Genomic DNA, 17,090 nt, shown 5'->3' on the forward strand with positions numbered 1-17,090 from the left:
CATGTATTTTGGATATTAGCCCCCGATCAGATGTATGATTGGCAGGTATTTCCTCCCAGTCTGTAGGCTGCCTTTTCGTTCTGTGGACGGTTTCCTTGGCCCCCAGAAGCTTCTCAGTTTGACATCGGCCTTCTTGATGACTTATGCTTCTGTTCCTTCTCTCTGATGTTTTCTGCGTCTCCCTCATCCTGCCCTTCCTAGACGGCCCTCCCATCAGAGACCTCGTGATCTTCAACGTCACCAGCAGCAGCTTTCAAGTGTCCTGGAGTCTAAATTCCACCCAGAACCGCACTTTCCAGGTGCAGGTTTACCAGGGCGAGGAGCTACTCAGGAGTACCGGTACCCAGGGCACGAGCCTGGAGGTGGCCGGGCTGGAGGCTGGGGTGCGGTACAGCGTGAAGACCAGCTACCAGACGTGTGCGGCCAACATCACCGCTACGGGCACTGTCAGGACCGGTAAGGCCACTCGTCTGAAATCCACATCACCTGGGCGTTTGTCTCTCTAGCCTGGTCTGTTGGCCCCAGTGATTCAAATCATCCTGCTTCCTGTGAGCAGGGAGGGGCGGTCACTGACCTGGCCCCACCCCTCCTGGGGGGCACCGGGCGCGCTCCGTGTCCTGGAGCCGTGCCACGGCGCCTGTGGGCAGCACAGGCTCCCCTCGCTCCCCTGCATCTCATCCTGACTGGGGATGAGGGCTCCGTGAAGACACCATCTTTCTGTGGTTTAATGACGCCTAAAGCAGTCAGATCGGGTGAGGCCCAAAGCGTGCCAGAGCACAGGAGGGCAGCGACTCGCGTGCATCCACGGACCTGCTGCCACACTTAATTCCACACGGCTGAGGCTGTAGAACTTCCCCACAGCCAAGAGCTGAGCCTCCGTAAGACCGTCACGAAGCATGCCTCATTGCCCACACGGCGCGCTTGCAAAGCTGAGGCAGTACCCACTGCATCAAAGCTGTGAAGAGACTTTGCTCCCCAAACAAACACAGTGTAGGTATGAATGAGAATCCCAGGGTCCAGGAGGCAGCTGGCACGGCCCACGTGACTCTGCCAGGTAGCTGACACGGGCCCTGCCCCGTGATGCCACCTCCCCTCTGCCTGGTCATGGTGGTACCCGGGTGGCATAGACCTCTGTCAGGTTTAGCCCAGGGGTCAGGAGTTCCCTCCTAGGCTGATCCCTGGCAGCAGGACATGGGACAGTGTGTGGGGGCAGTGGGGCCCCGGGACATTCTGGCCTGAGGACCAGGGCAGGGGGAAGCCCCAGCCTGGGGGTTCAGAGTGGGCAGAGGGCAGAAATTGCTGCATCAAAGACCTTTTTTGGGGAGGGGGGAGGAGGAGGGATAGATTGGGACTTACATGTACACACTGCTATATTTAAAACAGATAACTAACAAAGACCTACTGTATAGCACAGTAGGTCTAGGGAACTGCTCAATATTCTGTCATAACCTAAATGGGAAAAGGATCTGAAAAAGAATGTATATAGAGAGACATGTGTAACTGAATCACTTTGCTGTACACCTGAAACTAACACAACCCTGAAACTAACACAACATTGTTAATCAACTATGCTCCAATATAAAATAAAAATTTTTTTAAAAAAAGGAAAAAATAAAAAAGACCCTAGAGGGGTCTGTCTCATGCTCAGGGGTCCTGCCAGGGACAGTGGTGGTGGCAGAGAATGAGCGAGGGACAGAGGAGCAGGCCTGCTGTCCTTATGCACTGATTCGGGGCTGACCCATTGTAAACTGTCAAGCGCACGGAAAATGCGAGACTTTGATTTTGCACAAGCCTCTGATTTCCAAACTGCTGCCGTCTCCCCTTCTTGTTTTATTTTCAAATTGCTCCACGGAGAAAATGAGGGGAGCACTCTTTTCCCTTTGAGGAAACTGGGACCGTGAGGGGCTCCATCCCCGCCGGTCACTTCCGCCCTCTGTCCTCTCCCAACTCATCTCAGACGTGAAAATTTCTGTAGACACTGTCCCAGTGCAAATTCATCGCAGTTGGGACATGCAGGAGGAACTTGCAGCCCTGTCCCAACCCCACCGACTCTGTGCCCTCAGGAAAAAATACACACATTCCAATGCAGGGTAGATAATTTGGAAGATTCCAGAAGACTCCTGATTACCAGCTTATTCCTTCCCCATAAGGATTCTCTTTCCTTCTCTATATTGTAAAAATGCCTTATATTTGTAGAACCCTTTTTTAAAAGAAACTTGATTCACTTTAAAGGTCTTAGCTAATTAATTTGACATTATTAAAAGCCTGGAGGTGATGGAGCTTATTGCAGCGGTGGAGACCCGGGGCCTCGCAATGAATCCAGATTCCCGAATCACTGGGGGATACTGACCCCCTGTGAAGCTCTGTGATGTGCGCAGGACTGGGGCCTGGGAATCCTGGGCCCCAAGGGATACTCGTTTCTCTTGCCAAGGTGGGAGAAGGTTCAGAGGGACCCCCAACTAGAAATGTAGACTCTACAACGTTGGTGACATTTCTGGGGCTGTGTGTGTGCGGCGGTGATAAACTCTGCCCCGCCAGCCCAAAACTTGCTGGCTGGCGGAGAGCCGGGGTGGCAACAAAGTGTGCGTGGCCTTTAGATCCTTAGAACTGAGATCATTGCTGCAGGCTCTGCTGTGGATGTGAGTTTCATTCTCGGTAATGAAAGAGACATGTGCTCCCGTGTCCCATCTTGAGTCTTTTCCAGCTTCGCTTATGTCCAAAGAAAAGGACACTTTCCCTGTGGGGTAACCAACTCTATCATTTTGCCCGAGACACAGTAGGTGCTTGAGAGGAGGGATTTTGGTGGGACACCAAAAAGTTCTGGGCAAATCAGGATGAATTAGTCACCTGAGTGTTGGGGCCCTGGCTGGGGCGTGTGCGTGTGGTTGGGGCCAAGGACAGCAGTGGCCACACTGCGTGAGGAATTGCGGGAGGGGCCCCATACCCCACACGGCTGGTCGAGCCCCAGGTCCCCCCGCTGGGAACCACATGACACTTGGACCTCGTTCCCCTGCTCTGGCTCTGAAAGTGTGTGTTTACGTCTGAGTTTCCTTCGCTCCAGCCCAGAGACATATGTTCCTTAGGTTGATTTCCCCCGGTTTGGCGACCAAACCTAAGACTCATGCCTCAGTCTGTTTTCTAAAACTTTCCCTTCCAAAGAGTGGGGGAAATTGGAAAACACGGACAGAAAAATGTGTGGCCTGTGCTCCCCGGATTTCAGCTACTTTGCGTTATCGCCTGTCTCAGATGCCCGGGTGTTCCAAGTCACCATCAGGATCCTAAACCGTAACATGACGGAGGGGCTGCTGGACCGCCGGAGCCCCGCGTTCCAGAACTTCTCCCGGCAGCTGCTGCACGAGGTAAAGCCCGGCGGAGGAGCTTTCTGAGGGTCCGAGCCAGAAACCCGCCGAGCACCCTGTGCAGGTGTGGGACAAGCGCCCGTCCCCACGGCTGGGGAGGGGGCAGGCCCACATCCCACCGTCACTGCGCAAAATGCCCCCTTTTATGCGTGACAATCTAGATTTGGGGCCAAACCATCTTTGACCCAAATGGGCGGGACCACGTGGTGGCTCAGCTGGGTTTCCTGTCGAATCTTCTGTCCAGGGGACCCGGGGCCTCTGCCCTCCTGCTTGGGGGCAGCTTCAATGAGGAAGCATTTAGCGGTGACCACAGCATCCATTCCTCCCTGGGGCTGGAGGGAGGCACTAGCATAAGGCTTGGGAGGAGCAGCTACCATCTATTCTCGGATGCTGAGTAGGAGAAAAAGGCGAATTCCAAACTGTCAGGAACTGTGAAAGGTCTAGGATTTGGCCCTCCCTGCAAGCGGGTAAGGGAGCCTGTTACATGGAGGCAGAGGACATGAGATGCCTGGGTCAGAGGCAGAGGACTGCATCCCTCACAGCACAGCAGGCAGCAGGAGCATCACGTGGGTGCCGGGTCCCCTGCTGGCCCCAAGTCCCTTGGGGCCGATGCAGAGGGGACCCGGGGGGTGACGTGCCGTGCGTCTGCATCGCGGCTGTGGACCCCCAGGCACACCTGCCTAAACCTTGCTCCAGAAAGACACGCTGTCTTTACAACATCCGACAGTGAGCAGAGCGGACCTGCTCTGTGCTCTCTCTCTCTCTCCCAAGTCTGTTCATCGTACAAACATCTTGGAAAGATATTCTGGAACAAGAGGGCAGTTCGGGCTTCTGCTTGCACGATGTGTGGAAATAGGAGAGACCAAAGGACGGTTGCCTCTCAATATTCACCTGTGGGAGGAGGCAGTTTTTGAAATTTCTTGGAGCGTTTTCTCCCTCCTTTTAAGCAGTCATTCACGCACGGGTGCCAGGGTGGTGCAGGAGGAAGGCGGGGCAAGGCTGGTGTCTCCGTGCTTGAGCACAGGTGGCCCTGAGCACCTGGCTGTGCTTGTGTGTTTCCTGGGGACACAGCCCAGTGGTGGGGGAGGGGTGGGAGGGGCGCAGCTCCAAAGAGCCACGAGATTATTCCCCAGCGGTCCCTTTGCCCATCCGTCAGTCAATCCCACCGGCTCTCCGTCTGTCTCTCTCACACACACATCACCTTCACCCTGGTTTCCAGGGCACCCAGAGTGTGCCGCGCATCTAGGGCTCAGATCAGGGGCCTGACTGTCGTGGTCTCTGACTCCTCACCAAGACCGACCAGGCCCGGCCCACAGTCCCAGGGCTGCAGTGAGCTGGGGTGGGGGGAGGACTCTCTTGCCCCAAGAGGCGGGTGGCTGGGCGTCTCCTCTTGGTCACGAAAGGGACACGTGGATTCTGTGCACCGTCCACGTGTCACAGCTGGGGCCCCGCTGGCTGGTTTTGAAGACTTTGATGGAAAATTCTGCTCCACCTGAGCATCCGTTGCCTCTTCCGGGCCAGGTTGCAGCCTCCTTCCCGCCGGCGGTTTCCGACGTGTACCGAAGAGGGAAGCTGAGGATGCAGGTCGCGTCTCTCTGGGCCGGAAGCGTGGTGGTGAGGCTCAGGCTGACGGTGCAGGACCCCGAGGCCCCGGTGGGCGTGTCCACGCTGGCCCCCATGCTCCCGCCTCTGTGGGCGAGCACCGTGTTCCAGGTGGACCAGCGGGGGACGTTTGTGCAAGGTGGGTCCTCTCCCCAAGCCCTGGGTGTGCCGCCCTGATGCCTTCCAAAGTCCAGGCTGTGTTAGTTCTGGTCAACAGTCGCTTTATCCCAAAGGATGGATAAAGTAAATGAAATTTCAGTCCCTATTCTGGGTTCCTCCTTGGGGGACCTGCCGCCCCAACACAGGGAGCTCACCTGAGTCCCACGCCTTCTCTTCCCACGGGAGAAGCGACCCTCGGAGCGTGGGGGCGCGTATTGCCTTGGATGGTGCTTCTCGGCTGCCACTAGAGCCCGGGGTGGAACTGGGCCAGAGGGTCCACGGGGGGCACGAGGATGAAGCTTACTGTGTCTGCATCGGGGCCCAGCACTGCCCGGCCGCTGTGCAACTTGCTAACACACGGACCTATTTCATTAGCCCAAAGGCTTGTCATTTTATTTGGTGATGCAGGAAATCACAGATCAGGGAAGTAGGGAGAGGTGGAGAGAGAGAGTCAGAGATAAGACAGAGACAGAGACACCAAGAGACAGAGAGAGATTCAGGGGATGCAGAGGGGACTGGGGGAGGGAGCAGGGAGAGAGATAGACAGAGACATAGACAGAGACATAGACAGAGATATAGAGACAGAGACAGCGAGCTGTCGTGTCAGGAAGGTTTTGCCATCAACAGGGGGATGAAGTCCCCCCATGCAGTGAAGGCACCACAGTCTCTACATCAGGAGCCTGCCTGGGGCTCAGTCAATGGAGCGGGCGACCCCCAGGGGAGCGGGTCCCAGAGCGGGCTCTGCCCACCCCTTTGGGCTCCATCACGTGCCGGCTTGCTGCCCCAAGCTCCCCCAACCCCAGACTGCAGGGAAGGCGCCACAGGAGTGTCACGCCTGAAGTCACACCTGGGAAACACCTGCCCGCTAAGCCCGGGGTCCCTCTTTCACTCACTCCTTGGAGATGGAGATGGCGGTGGCCCTCTGCGCCTGGCGGGCCCACCTGAGACAGATCTGAGCCGTCTTCAGGAGACCCAGCCCTACCGGTCGCCGTGCTTCCCAGCCACGTGGCCGGGCACCAGGCCTTTGTCACGTGATGCTGTGTGTTGAGTGACAGCCCCAGAAGATAAGTGCACACAGAGCTGCAGGTGTGACTGTATTTGGAAGACGGATCTTTCAGATGAAACCGAGGATCTGAAATCATCCTGGATCAGGGTGGGCCTTAAGTCCAATGACAGTGTCCTTAAAAGAGGCAGGAAAGGTCTCCTCATGGAGGAGACCACGTGAAGACGGAGGCAGAGGCTGGAGTGACACAGCCGCAAGCCGTGGAGACCAAGGGACCACCAGAAGCTGGAAGAGGCAGGGAGGACCCTCCCCGAGAGCCCAGGGGGCGCCCAGCCCTGCCAACACCTTGATTTTGGACTTTGGCCTCTAGAACTACAAGAGAATGAATTCTGTTTTGAGCCAGCTTGAACGCCTGTACAGTGTGTGACGGCAGCCTCCGCAAACTCATGCAAAGGGGGAAGAGGTGCCCTGCACCGTGAACATCACAGCAGCGTCCCGGGACGCCGGGAGCGTCCTGGGAAGCTGGGGGCCCTGAGCAGGCTCTTGCCCTGCTGCGTCCCTGACAAACAGTAAGCTGTTTGCTTAACATTTCAGCGCTGAGGGCCGCGGTGGGAGGGCCTCCAGGGCCAGGGAGCGGCTCTCCCACCCTTGCGGAGGCCCCCGGCTGTTTATTGGTGGGGGAGGCGGCCCTGGCCTGCACAGATTCTCTGACCCAGAACCTGGGGGGCCGCCCCTCGGCTGCAGCCCCCACCCGGGGAGGGGACTGAGTGTGGGGACGTCGTTCTCCCCCACAGCCCTGACCACCCCTGAGAGCCCCCAGCCCTGCTGCTGGGGAACTGGGGAAGCACATTCATTGTTATTCTGCAAAAAATCAACAAACCACAGGACGGAAAGCCCCTTTCCTCAGTGGCTCCCCTACGGGAATGGTGGTGTTGGCACCATCTAGCTTTGCCAGGTTGTCTGGGGGCTCTCGCCTCTGAGAGTCAAGGCGTCCCAGCAGCGTGGCAGGCACGTTGTCACGACCGCATCTTCTCCCCGAGGCCTGTCCCCCACCGGGTCACTGGGTGGTCACATGTCCCGGTCTTCCTCAGAGAAGGGGGGGGTGTGTGCCCCGTGCCAGGAGGCCCAGTGCTGAGTGGCACCTGGTCCTCCCGTCCTGCTCACACTACCCGGCGGGAGGGGGCCTCATGGGACAGGCTGGAGTCCCAGCTCTCCAGCTCTGACACTTGCTCACTGTGGGCCCCTGTACAAGGCACTTCCCCTCCTGGGACCCAGTGTGCTTACCTGGGACATGGGAAGTTTAGGAGCCATCCCACCTTGTGGGTAAATGAAGGGCTGCTGCGGGCGTGGGGATAGCCGGGTGCCTGGCGCATGTCTGACAGCACGGCGAAATTTTGGGTTAACTCTTCTCTGGGATGCACTGTGGTGTCTCAGGTGCATTCTCAGGCTGGAAGGCCCTGCAGTGTCCCCAGGCCCTCAGGGGACACTGCAGGACCTCCCTTTGCTCCCCTTGGCTCTCCTGCCCTCGTCCCCCCCCCTTCCTAAAAATCTGCTCAAGAATGGCCGTCCTGCTTATTTGCTTCAAGTGCAGAAGACCCTCTGGGCCTCCACGTGCATCCAGGTGGCCCCCTCGTGCCTTCATGCTCCGTGCAGACGTCAGCCAAACGAGGCCCTGACGGCGGCCCTGTTCTATGTGAGGGGTCCCCTGGGCTCACTGAGCACCGGGGGCAGCGCCTCCTCCTGTGATCTCAGGACAGGCCTAGGCGTGCTCCCCGAAGCTCCCAGTTGGCCGTGTGCTTCCGATAGCATCGAAGACACAGCGGCCCCTCCTGTCGCCTCTGCTGGCAGTGGGAGAAGGGGCGTGAGCAGGGGCGCCTGGACCGGGGACTGTCACTGTCGACCTGGCCGGCCTGGGCGGGCTTTCTTTCTCCGGATTCCGTGGCGCTGCCTTTGGTCCAGCTTCTGTGTGATCTGCCGTTAGAACCAGGTCTCTGTGCCCACCTGCCTCCTTGAGTGACAATCTGACACCGGCCCCCAGGAGGGGCTGAGGGCTCTGGCCACGCTTCACCTCTGAAGGCCATGCGGGGCCTGAGAGACAGCCAGGGGCCTCCCGCGGAGCCTGCCTTTCCAGGGACGGGGCAGCTTGTCCTTGGGCCTCCCTGCCTGGTTCCCGGGGGCTTGCTTGTGCTGGAGCCGCAGCTCTGCCGTGGCTTGGCTGTCCCCCTCGTCCGGGACGTGGGCCACCTCCTCGTCCCGGCCTCAGGGCCGGCAGGAGCAGAGCGCAGGCCCTGCACCGTGACCCTGCCTGCGTCCTGCCCGCGTCCTCGTCTGGCGGCCCAGGAGACGCAGAGGCTGCCTGGCGGCTCTCGGGGCTCACAGACCTGCCTCCCACCCTGAACCCAAGAACTGCACGGCCTCCAGCTTGGACACAAGAAGAAACAGAGTCGTCTGCATCCACTCCAACTGGCTGCTGAGCCGCGTGATGGTGGAATGAGGCGGGGAGGATCACCTCCCCGAGAGTGCTCTGCGGTTCAAGCTCAGGTCCCCACGGGGGCCTCCACTCTCCTCGTGGCCCTGCTGCCCGGCCGGCGGGCTCCAGCCCCCACCTGAACCCCCAGCACTTTTGAGCCGCCTGCAGGCTGGAGGTCGGGCTGCGCTCCAGGGGGCTGTGGGGGCCCGGCCGGCAGGGAGCCCGGGTCGGGGTGTAACTGTTGCATCAGCTGACAAGTCTGCTGGTCTCGGGGGAGCTGCTTCCGTGAAGATCACATGAAGCAAAACTGAAAACCACAAAACGGGCCTCTGAGCACTTGGCGGCAGAGTTTTCTCTGCACAAAACTGCACTCGTGCCTTGTCTTGACTTGAAGCCCAGCCAAGTCCGGGCTCCACTGGCACCTTGAGCCTGGCTCGGGGTCTCCGCCTGCAGCTCTTGGAAGCCCGTGGACAAGGACCTGGGGACCATCCCTTGCGGGGAGCCTCACCCTCTTTGAGGCACCCAGCCTCCCCGCTGTCAGAGGCGACTGTGAAGAGCCACGCGCTCCCCTGGGGCGGGTGTGGCAAGGCAGAGACCGGCAGAACTGGACCTGGGCTGAAGGATGGACGTCCAGGGCTGTGGGAAGACTGCTCCCCTGCCCCGGCTCCTCCCAGCCTGAAATACAGCTTGAGTATTTACTCCTCAAGGTTTTATTTTATTGGAGTACAGTTGATTTACAATGTTGTGATACTTTCTGCTGTACAGCAAAGTGAATCCGTTATACATACACATATATCCATTTTTTTTTTTTAGATTCTTTTCCCATATGGGTCATTACAGAGTATTGAGTAGAGTTCCCCGTGCTACAGCGTAGGTCCTTATTAGTTACCTATTTTATATTTAGTTGTGTGTATATGTCCGTCCCAACCTCCCAGTTCATCCCTCCCTCCTTTGCCCCCCTGGGAACCATAAGATTGTTTTCTACATCTGTGACTCTATTTCTATTTTGTTAATAAGCTCACTTGCACCATGTTTTTAGTTCCACGTGCAAGTGCTATCATGTATCTGTCCTTCTTCCTTAAGGTTTTCTCCTGCTTGCTGCGTGGAGGGCCTAATTGATCAGTCACATGTCAAATGCGCGAGATCATCAGATTCTTTCCTGGGGCAGGACCAGGGATGGGGGTGGCTGCGACCAGGGGCCCAGGAGGGGGAGGGGCGGGGGTGGGAGAAGGAGGAGGAATGATGCTCCTAGCGAGCTTTGCCCCAGTTTGGCCCAGAGCTGGCCCTGGCTGCCTGCTGACTGGCACCTGCGGGGCTGGAGTGGGCTGAGAAAGGATGAGGGGCTTTGGGGGGGATTTACAGGCCTGGGGGCTCACTTCACAGCCTTCCTTGTCCAGATCAGAAGGGTCAGGGCTTCCCAGTGGCACGGGGCCTTTGGGTCTCTCACAGTTGTTTCCCAGACCCAGGGAGGAGGTGTTCACAGCCGTCCTATCTGTGTCTGGGAAAGTTCAAGGACATCTCCTGGCTCAGTTATTCTTCTGTTTCTTTCTTGAGACACTAAATATTAGGGGATGCTGGCACATCAGAGGGAAGAGAAAGCACCTTAGGAACAAAGAATAAACAAGGGGGGAGTCTATTCACACCTGTGCATGCTAATACCTCCAAAGGAACCGGCGTTCCCTAATCTCTGCCCCCAGGTTGGCCAGCCAGCGGTGGAGGCAGGCGGGTGCTTGGGTCATTGCCTTGTTTCAAATAGAAGCTTCCGGAAGGCTCTGTGCAGGCCCCCTGCCCCCCATCCCAGGTGCTGGACGCCAAGGGCCTCACTGACGCCTTGTGCCGTCCCTCCGGCCGTGCTGTTCTCCGAGCACCTCTGGCCGTGCTCTCAGCGGCGTGTGTCCTGTCTCTTTCCCGCCCGCAGACTGGGACGAGTGTGCGGACAGCCTGGAGCATGACTGCTCGCCCGCCGCCCGGTGCATCAACCTCGAGGGCTCGTACACCTGCCAATGCCGGACGGCCAGGGATGCCCACCCCTCCAGACCCGGCCGGGCCTGTGAAGGTGCGCCCCCTCCCCAGCCCCCAGCTCCCGGCCGAGCCCCTCCCTGAGGACCTGGGCTGGAGCCGGGCTGACCTCCATCCAGCAGGGCGGGCACAGTGCCTGGGGCCCGCCTTACTACTGGGTGCCCACAAGAATGATTTCATGGCTTTTAAAATCCAAAGGAAGAAAGGTATTCAATAATAGTAAATATCAATTATGAGTCATGCCTTTATGCCATGCAGCTTTAAAGTATGTTTTAAATTATTTTTATGACTCGAGGTGGGGGGAGTCAAGGAAGGGAGGGAATACGGGGATATGTGTATAAAAACAGATGATTGAACTTGGTGTACCCCCCAAAAAATAAATTATTTTTATGAGTGAAAAGGTCCGAGAAAGTCATGATGAAACCCCTGGTTTTGGGGGAGTCCCTCCCTAGGTGGCCTGGAGCCCAAGAGGGTTTAGGAGCCCAGGTGAGCGTGGAGAAGGCCTTGATGTGGGGCCTCTGAGCCCCATTCTTGGCATGTCTCTGCCCCAAGTTTTTGGGGGGCTGGTTCTGATTGGCTGGTTGGGCTCCCTGGAGTGCTGAGTTGAGAAGCAGGAGGAATTTATATATAGACTTGCAATGCTGTGATCGACTAGCAATGTCTGCTCTGGACGCAGGGTGGGCAGAGGAGGTGCTCAGCCATGTGGTTGCCGTCCCTGCTAGGCTTCTGGTTGGAAGAAGCAGCAGAGAATGTTTCCCTGGGAAAAAGCCTCTGGTCCTTAGCCACTGTATGTGTCATCCTGCTTCCTAAGGCCCACAGCTTCTCTTCTCCCATCCTTTTTCTCACGCATGTAATGCCCAGCAAGCTGATAAGACCAGAGCTAAGCCCCACACTAAGCACGTATTTGGGGGAAATTGCTCCAAATTCCCAAAGGCCCGATGCACCCACCTGAGGCCTGTGAGAACCCAGCCCTGCACTCATGTCCTGGTTCTGCAGTCACCCAGGTAGACCCCCTACTCAGGGGGTCTTGGCGTCCTCACTGATCCCATGGAGGGGCTCCGTGGCTTTCCGAGAGAGCCGTGTTAAACATCCTTAACCACCCGTGGGGACAGCCTGTGTCCCCACTTGAGGTCACCTGGGGGGGCTCCTGCCCGGAGCGGACCAGACAGCCCATCTGAGAGTGGATGTGTCTCAGCAGGTGACGTGGTGAGCCCCGCAAGTGGTGCGCCGTCTCCAGTGACAGGGGAAACAGCCCCAGTTCCCAACACAGAAACAACAGCCCTGGGCCTGGAGATCCCCGCCTTGTCCCCCAGCTCTGGACACCTATGGGGCACCCCTGCAGCAGGCCAGGCCTGGACCCCAGCGCCCCCACCCTGGAGAGGGGTCGGTGGCATGGTGGGCCAGGGCGGTAACAGCACGGGGCGTGGCGTGGAGGAGGAGGCCAGCGTGGCCCCAGACCTGGGGACCGACCAGTGGACGGCCAGCAGGGTGGCCGGCGCGGCCTTCTCTCCCCGGCCTCCCGGGCCCACCCGCAGCTCCCCTCTTGAGGTCACGGACAGCCCGCCAGAACTCCCTGGATGGTTGCCCCCGAACTCCACCACGGAGCTGCCCTCCTGGCTCACTCCTACCTGGGGCCCCACGGGCCACATCGAATGGCACACCAGCCTCCCCACGGGGGACACACCACCAGCACCTCTGGACCCCGCGTGGCCGCAGCACTCAGACCCTGGACCCTCCGGCTTCCCAGACCTGCCCTGGGCCCCCACGCCGGCATCTCTGAAGACTCCAGCCTGCGGTGAGTGGCAGGAAGGGTGCGTGCGGGGGCCAGGTGGGGCCGCTGCGGTGTGAGCTCCCGTTGGCAAAGGCTCGCCCAGCCGTCCAGTCCACGGCCGTCCAGCAGCACCGGGCAGGGCAAGCTCAGTGCGGTGCAGCCACGTCCCCAGGCAGCCGGATTGCCGTCTGGGGAGGCCCCCCACTTTCTCTCCAGCCCTGTCCTGCCCCTCCCTAAGCCTCCCCGGCTGCCAGCAGCTGGAGCAGGAAGCCGGGCGGGTGTCGCATTATGTGCACGGAGCACAGGGTACAGCCCCCTAAGCAGGGCTGGGCCCCCAAGCTTTCTGCACCTGCGCAGCAGCGCTGCACCCCCAAGCCTGCGGCAGCCCCGTGCCCCCAGAAGCTCTGTCCCCCCCCAGCCGTGGTAACCACCCCCAGCCTAGTGCTGCCCCCCACTCTGCCGCACCCCCAAGCCTGCGGCAGCCTCCCCGCAGGTCTGCACCCTCCCCAGCTGTGCTGACCCCCAGAAATTCCACGTTACCCATTACTCGCAGAGGGTTGAGCCATCACCAAGACCCCTGGGTGACACCCCGGGAGACAGGCGGCCACTCTGTGCAGGAAACGGGCCTGGCCGTGCGGCTCCCACGGAGAGAGGCGGTCCTGGCATCCCTGTGTGAGCTCACGAGCTAGCCTGACCCGGGCTTGCGTCCAGACGGGACCAACTGTTAAATGCAGCTCCACCAATGCATTTCCCCTGCAGCACGGTGCCGGGCTGGAGACTAAACTCTTAAGCCCGCATAAGTCGCCCGCGTCCCCTGTAGGAATGGTCTGTAGCCAGTAAAGGCCACCGCCCTGATTCCTTGGGAAGTCTGCCCAGGGGTGGAGGGGGAAGCCCCTCTGAAGGAGCCATCCTGAATCTGCTCAAGAAAGCTTTGTTTCCAGAGGTCCCGGGACCGCAGGGGTGGACACAGAGCAAGCCTGAGGGGCGGGGTGCCGTCCCCGGGAGCCCAGGGCTCAGGGGCTGTCCAGGGACCCTGCACCCGCGTGTGCAGCTGGCAGCCAGGGGACTTGACTCCTCTGGGCTGGCGTCCCCTGAGGACTCTCGTGTCCCCGAGGGGTGGGGTGAGTTTCTCCTTCCTGTCTCCTGGAAGTGTTGTATTGATTTTAATCGGGGCACTTATGTTCCATCCTCAGCTCCTGTCTCCATCAGAAGGGTCATCGTCTCCAATGTGACCAGCACGGGCTTTCACGTGGTGTGGGTGGCAGATCTCACCCTGCACCCCGCTTTCCAGCTCATCCTGACTTCTGCACGGAGCTCCACCAAGCACCTGGAGACCCAGAATGCAAGCCTGACACTGTCAGGCCTGGAGCCTGGCGTCTTGTACCTGGTGGAGATCGTGGCCAAAGCCTGTGGGGAAGAAACTACCAGAGCCCACCTGAAAGTGAGGACAGGTAATGGGTTTTAGAAACGCTTTCGCCATTGGTTCTCAAAGGGAGGAGAAAAAGGATGGAAAAGAGTTTCGGTGGGTTAAGGTTAAAACAGCTGCATTTACGTGTGGATACTGGGTTTCCGTCTTTCTCTCAGCATAGGAACGTCTGGCTCGCTTCATACTCGGCTGGTGTGCAAAGACCACACAGGAGGGGGCTTATTTCAGGGACAGGTGGTCGGCAGATCGTGGGCAAAGAGGCTGTTTTGCAAAGCGCTCCAGACTCTGCAGAGGTTTCAGATGCTCACTCACCTGTGTCCTCATGGGTACACATCAGGGAAATGGGTGCCGTGCTGGTCTATGCATTTGCTCTGACCGTTCTCACTCCTAGCAGACCTGGACTAGGGAGGATGACGATGGATAGCTTTGTGAGTGTCCCCCGCCCCCATGGGGCTGCAGAGTAAAAGGGAGGGGAGTAGAATGGAGCAGGTCCAACGTAGACTCTGATAAGGTCAAGCTGATCTTCATGGATAGTTATATATTCAGATAAAATTCCTCTTTTCTCCTCATTAGCATTTGTTGTCCACATATTTTCCTGAATGTCTAACTTACCTGAGGAGCCAAGGTGCAGTTTAGTCCTCAAGTCTTGGGCAGCCATCCGAAAGTTGATAACTTTTTAGTTGATAACTAAAAGCAGTCTTCGAGGCAGGGTGCACACCTCCTGAGGTGATGCCTAAGATGACCCATTTGGGTGCAGTCAGAAACGTTTAGAACTTTTGTTTACGTGCTTGAAAGTACAAATTAGCTGTGGACTGGGAGACTAGAGAGGAAACTAGGGGTGATGAAGGCAGTGCAAAGTCATGGCAAGCTGGAGGAGGGGAGGTTGCTGCTGGCTGGACGGTCAGGCAGGGCAGCCCCAGAGGAGAGCTGGTGCTGGGCTTCTGTGTACATCTGTCGTCTGAAGGTCTCACCTGTGCCTGGAGGCAGGAGCTGCCCGTGGGTGTGTGACCCCAGCCCGGGATGGGTTCACCTCTGCTCTCACCTGTGCGCCTTCCTGCTCCTGATGGCTCCCAGGTCAGGTCACACACTCCAGTTTTTGTGAGTCTGGACCGGTGGCCCTCCGGCGCAGCGACAGCCGTGACTCCAAGGACACGGGTTGGGGTTCATCCCGGAACGCAGACTGGGACGGCTTTGTGGTCTGTCTCACGTCTGGGCAACAAGCCCCTGGAGGAGGGAACTCTCAGACCCGACAGGACAACGTAGTCTTCCTCCTTCACTGCCCCGAACGCCCTGCACGTAGCAGGGACTCCACGGATACCTGGTGAGACAGTATGAGAACTGAGACAGTTGCCGTGCGGGATCCAGCACGAGGCCGGGAGATGCTCCTGGACCACGTACTCCTAGAAGCCCTACTCAGAGGGAGAAGATTCAGAAGGAACAGAGCAGTGTGATGTAGGGACTGCCCTTGTCGGCAGAGAGGCAGGGCTGTGGGGGCGGGGGAGGAAGAGCTGGCTGCCGCAGGACTTCTGGGCACTCTGTTGTGAGCTGTGGGCCCGGCAAGGTGACACTATCTCTATCCAGGTTTGCCTGCACAGCTGGTGCATACCAGTGCCCTAGCATCATTACCGAATAGTGCCTCCTTTCACTCTCAAAGTTATCCCGGTTTGCTGGTGAATTACGTGGACACTTCGTGCACAGCTAACATCCCAGGAAGGCAGGAGAGAGTTGCAGGGGCTGAGCTGGTTCCATGGCCTCCGGAAGGGTCTCCCTGTGAGCCCAGACTCTGTCCCTGAAGCTGGGGGCTGTGTCTGTGCGTACCGGTGCTGTTCCCTCTTTACAGAGTGCAAATCAGCCTCAGTTTGATGTTCTTCCTGGCCAACGTGAAAATACTATTATCAAGATAGAGATGGTAATCTGTTACCTGATACCACTGCAAACATGTTTATTCTCCATCCCGCAGCGGCCCAGAAGCTCAGTGGAGAAGTCAGAATAGCAAACGTCAGGTATTTAGAATCCTTCCGCAACGCAAGCAGCAAGGAGTACCAGGCCTTCCTAGAGCTATTCTTTAGGATGGTAAGTTGGTGGAATCGGTCCTTATTTTCTCTTGGGATGTGAGGGAGGGTGGTGGTAGCATTCTAGTAACAGCCGATGGGGACCCAGACCTGAAGGTGCTATGGACTCCTTATTCCTGGAGGAAGCTGGGACTTCCAGCTCTGGTGAGGTGCCTGTGTGTCCTGCCGTTACACAGACACACCAGCAGGTGGGAGACACACCTTTTCCTCTGCTGCATCCTTGCTTCACGTCACTTCCTGTTCAGCAAAACGTCTGTACTGATGTGGGACCCTGTGGAGCAGAAAGCCTTTCCCCTGCCTTAAAAAGAAAAAAAAAAAATAATAATAATTTAACACTGAGATCTATTTCACATACCATAAAACTCACACTTTTAAAGTGCACAATTTAGCGGTTTAGACTGTATTTGCAAAATTGTGCAAGCATCACCAGCATTTAATTCCAGAAAGTTTTCATCCTCTCAGAAAGAGACCCATTAGCTTGTCATCTGCCCTTCCCTCTTTGCCCCTGGAGCCAGTTATGTGCTTTCTGTCTCTACGAATTTGCCTGTTCTGGGTGTTTCATAGAAATGGAATCATAGGGTATGTGACTTTTTCATTCTTTTTTACGGCTGGACAGTATCCACTGCGTGGACAGACACATTCTGTTCACCCGTCACCATCGATGAACCTCTGGGTTGCTGCCACTTTTTGTCTATTGTGAATAATGCCGCCATGATCCAACCTTAAAAAGGTTCTTCTTCCTTCTGTTCCTTGCAGCGCCCCCTGCCCCCACCATCCCATTGGCATTCTTTGGGATGGTATATTGTTACAATTTGGTTAGAGTAGCAACCTCAATATTCTTTTTGTTGGTTAGATTACCCTCTGATGAACAGAGAATGCACTTGTCATGATCTTGTTTGCGTAGAGGATGTCTCGTACGTTTTAGCTTTTCCTCGACCTGGGAATTTAAGACGCAGAATAGCGAGAGCTTGGCAGCGCCACCTGTTGGTGGAGTCACAGCACGACGGCGCCTGAGTGAGGCTGGTGGCCGCGGTGTTTGGTGATTCTGTTCAACCTGGTCATCGTTACTGATAAAACGGTCATGCTGCCTCCAGGAACTGTCTCCCTGGGGCTCCTCCTCAGGGTCTGGGATCCTGCTTTATTTATGCTGAGGTCCCCAGCTGTGAATCCCCAGGGTGTGGATTCAAGAGCTGCTGATGGTCTGATCCG

At 57.6% G+C, this 17,090-nt stretch overlaps 1 protein-coding gene across 1 annotated transcript in view; it reads left to right on the top strand.

Moving 5' to 3' along the window:
- The window catches only part of UMODL1 (uromodulin like 1), a 64,296-nt gene that overhangs the window by 25,977 nt on the left and 21,229 nt on the right, over window positions 1-17,090 (top strand). The window contains exons 7-14 of the mRNA XM_057697329.1: window positions 202-456; window positions 3,247-3,359; window positions 4,881-5,100; window positions 10,512-10,649; window positions 11,811-12,051; window positions 12,193-12,407; window positions 13,577-13,834; window positions 15,770-15,882. Of these exons, the coding sequence (XP_057553312.1) occupies window positions 202-456; window positions 3,247-3,359; window positions 4,881-5,100; window positions 10,512-10,649; window positions 11,811-12,051; window positions 12,193-12,407; window positions 13,577-13,834; window positions 15,770-15,882 (1,553 nt within the window). The remainder of the gene's footprint in view (window positions 1-201; window positions 457-3,246; window positions 3,360-4,880; window positions 5,101-10,511; window positions 10,650-11,810; window positions 12,052-12,192; window positions 12,408-13,576; window positions 13,835-15,769; window positions 15,883-17,090) is intronic.

Source organism: Hippopotamus amphibius, chromosome 10 (assembly GCF_030028045.1).
Source record: "Hippopotamus amphibius kiboko isolate mHipAmp2 chromosome 10, mHipAmp2.hap2, whole genome shotgun sequence".
NCBI lineage: Eukaryota > Metazoa > Chordata > Mammalia > Artiodactyla > Hippopotamidae > Hippopotamus > Hippopotamus amphibius.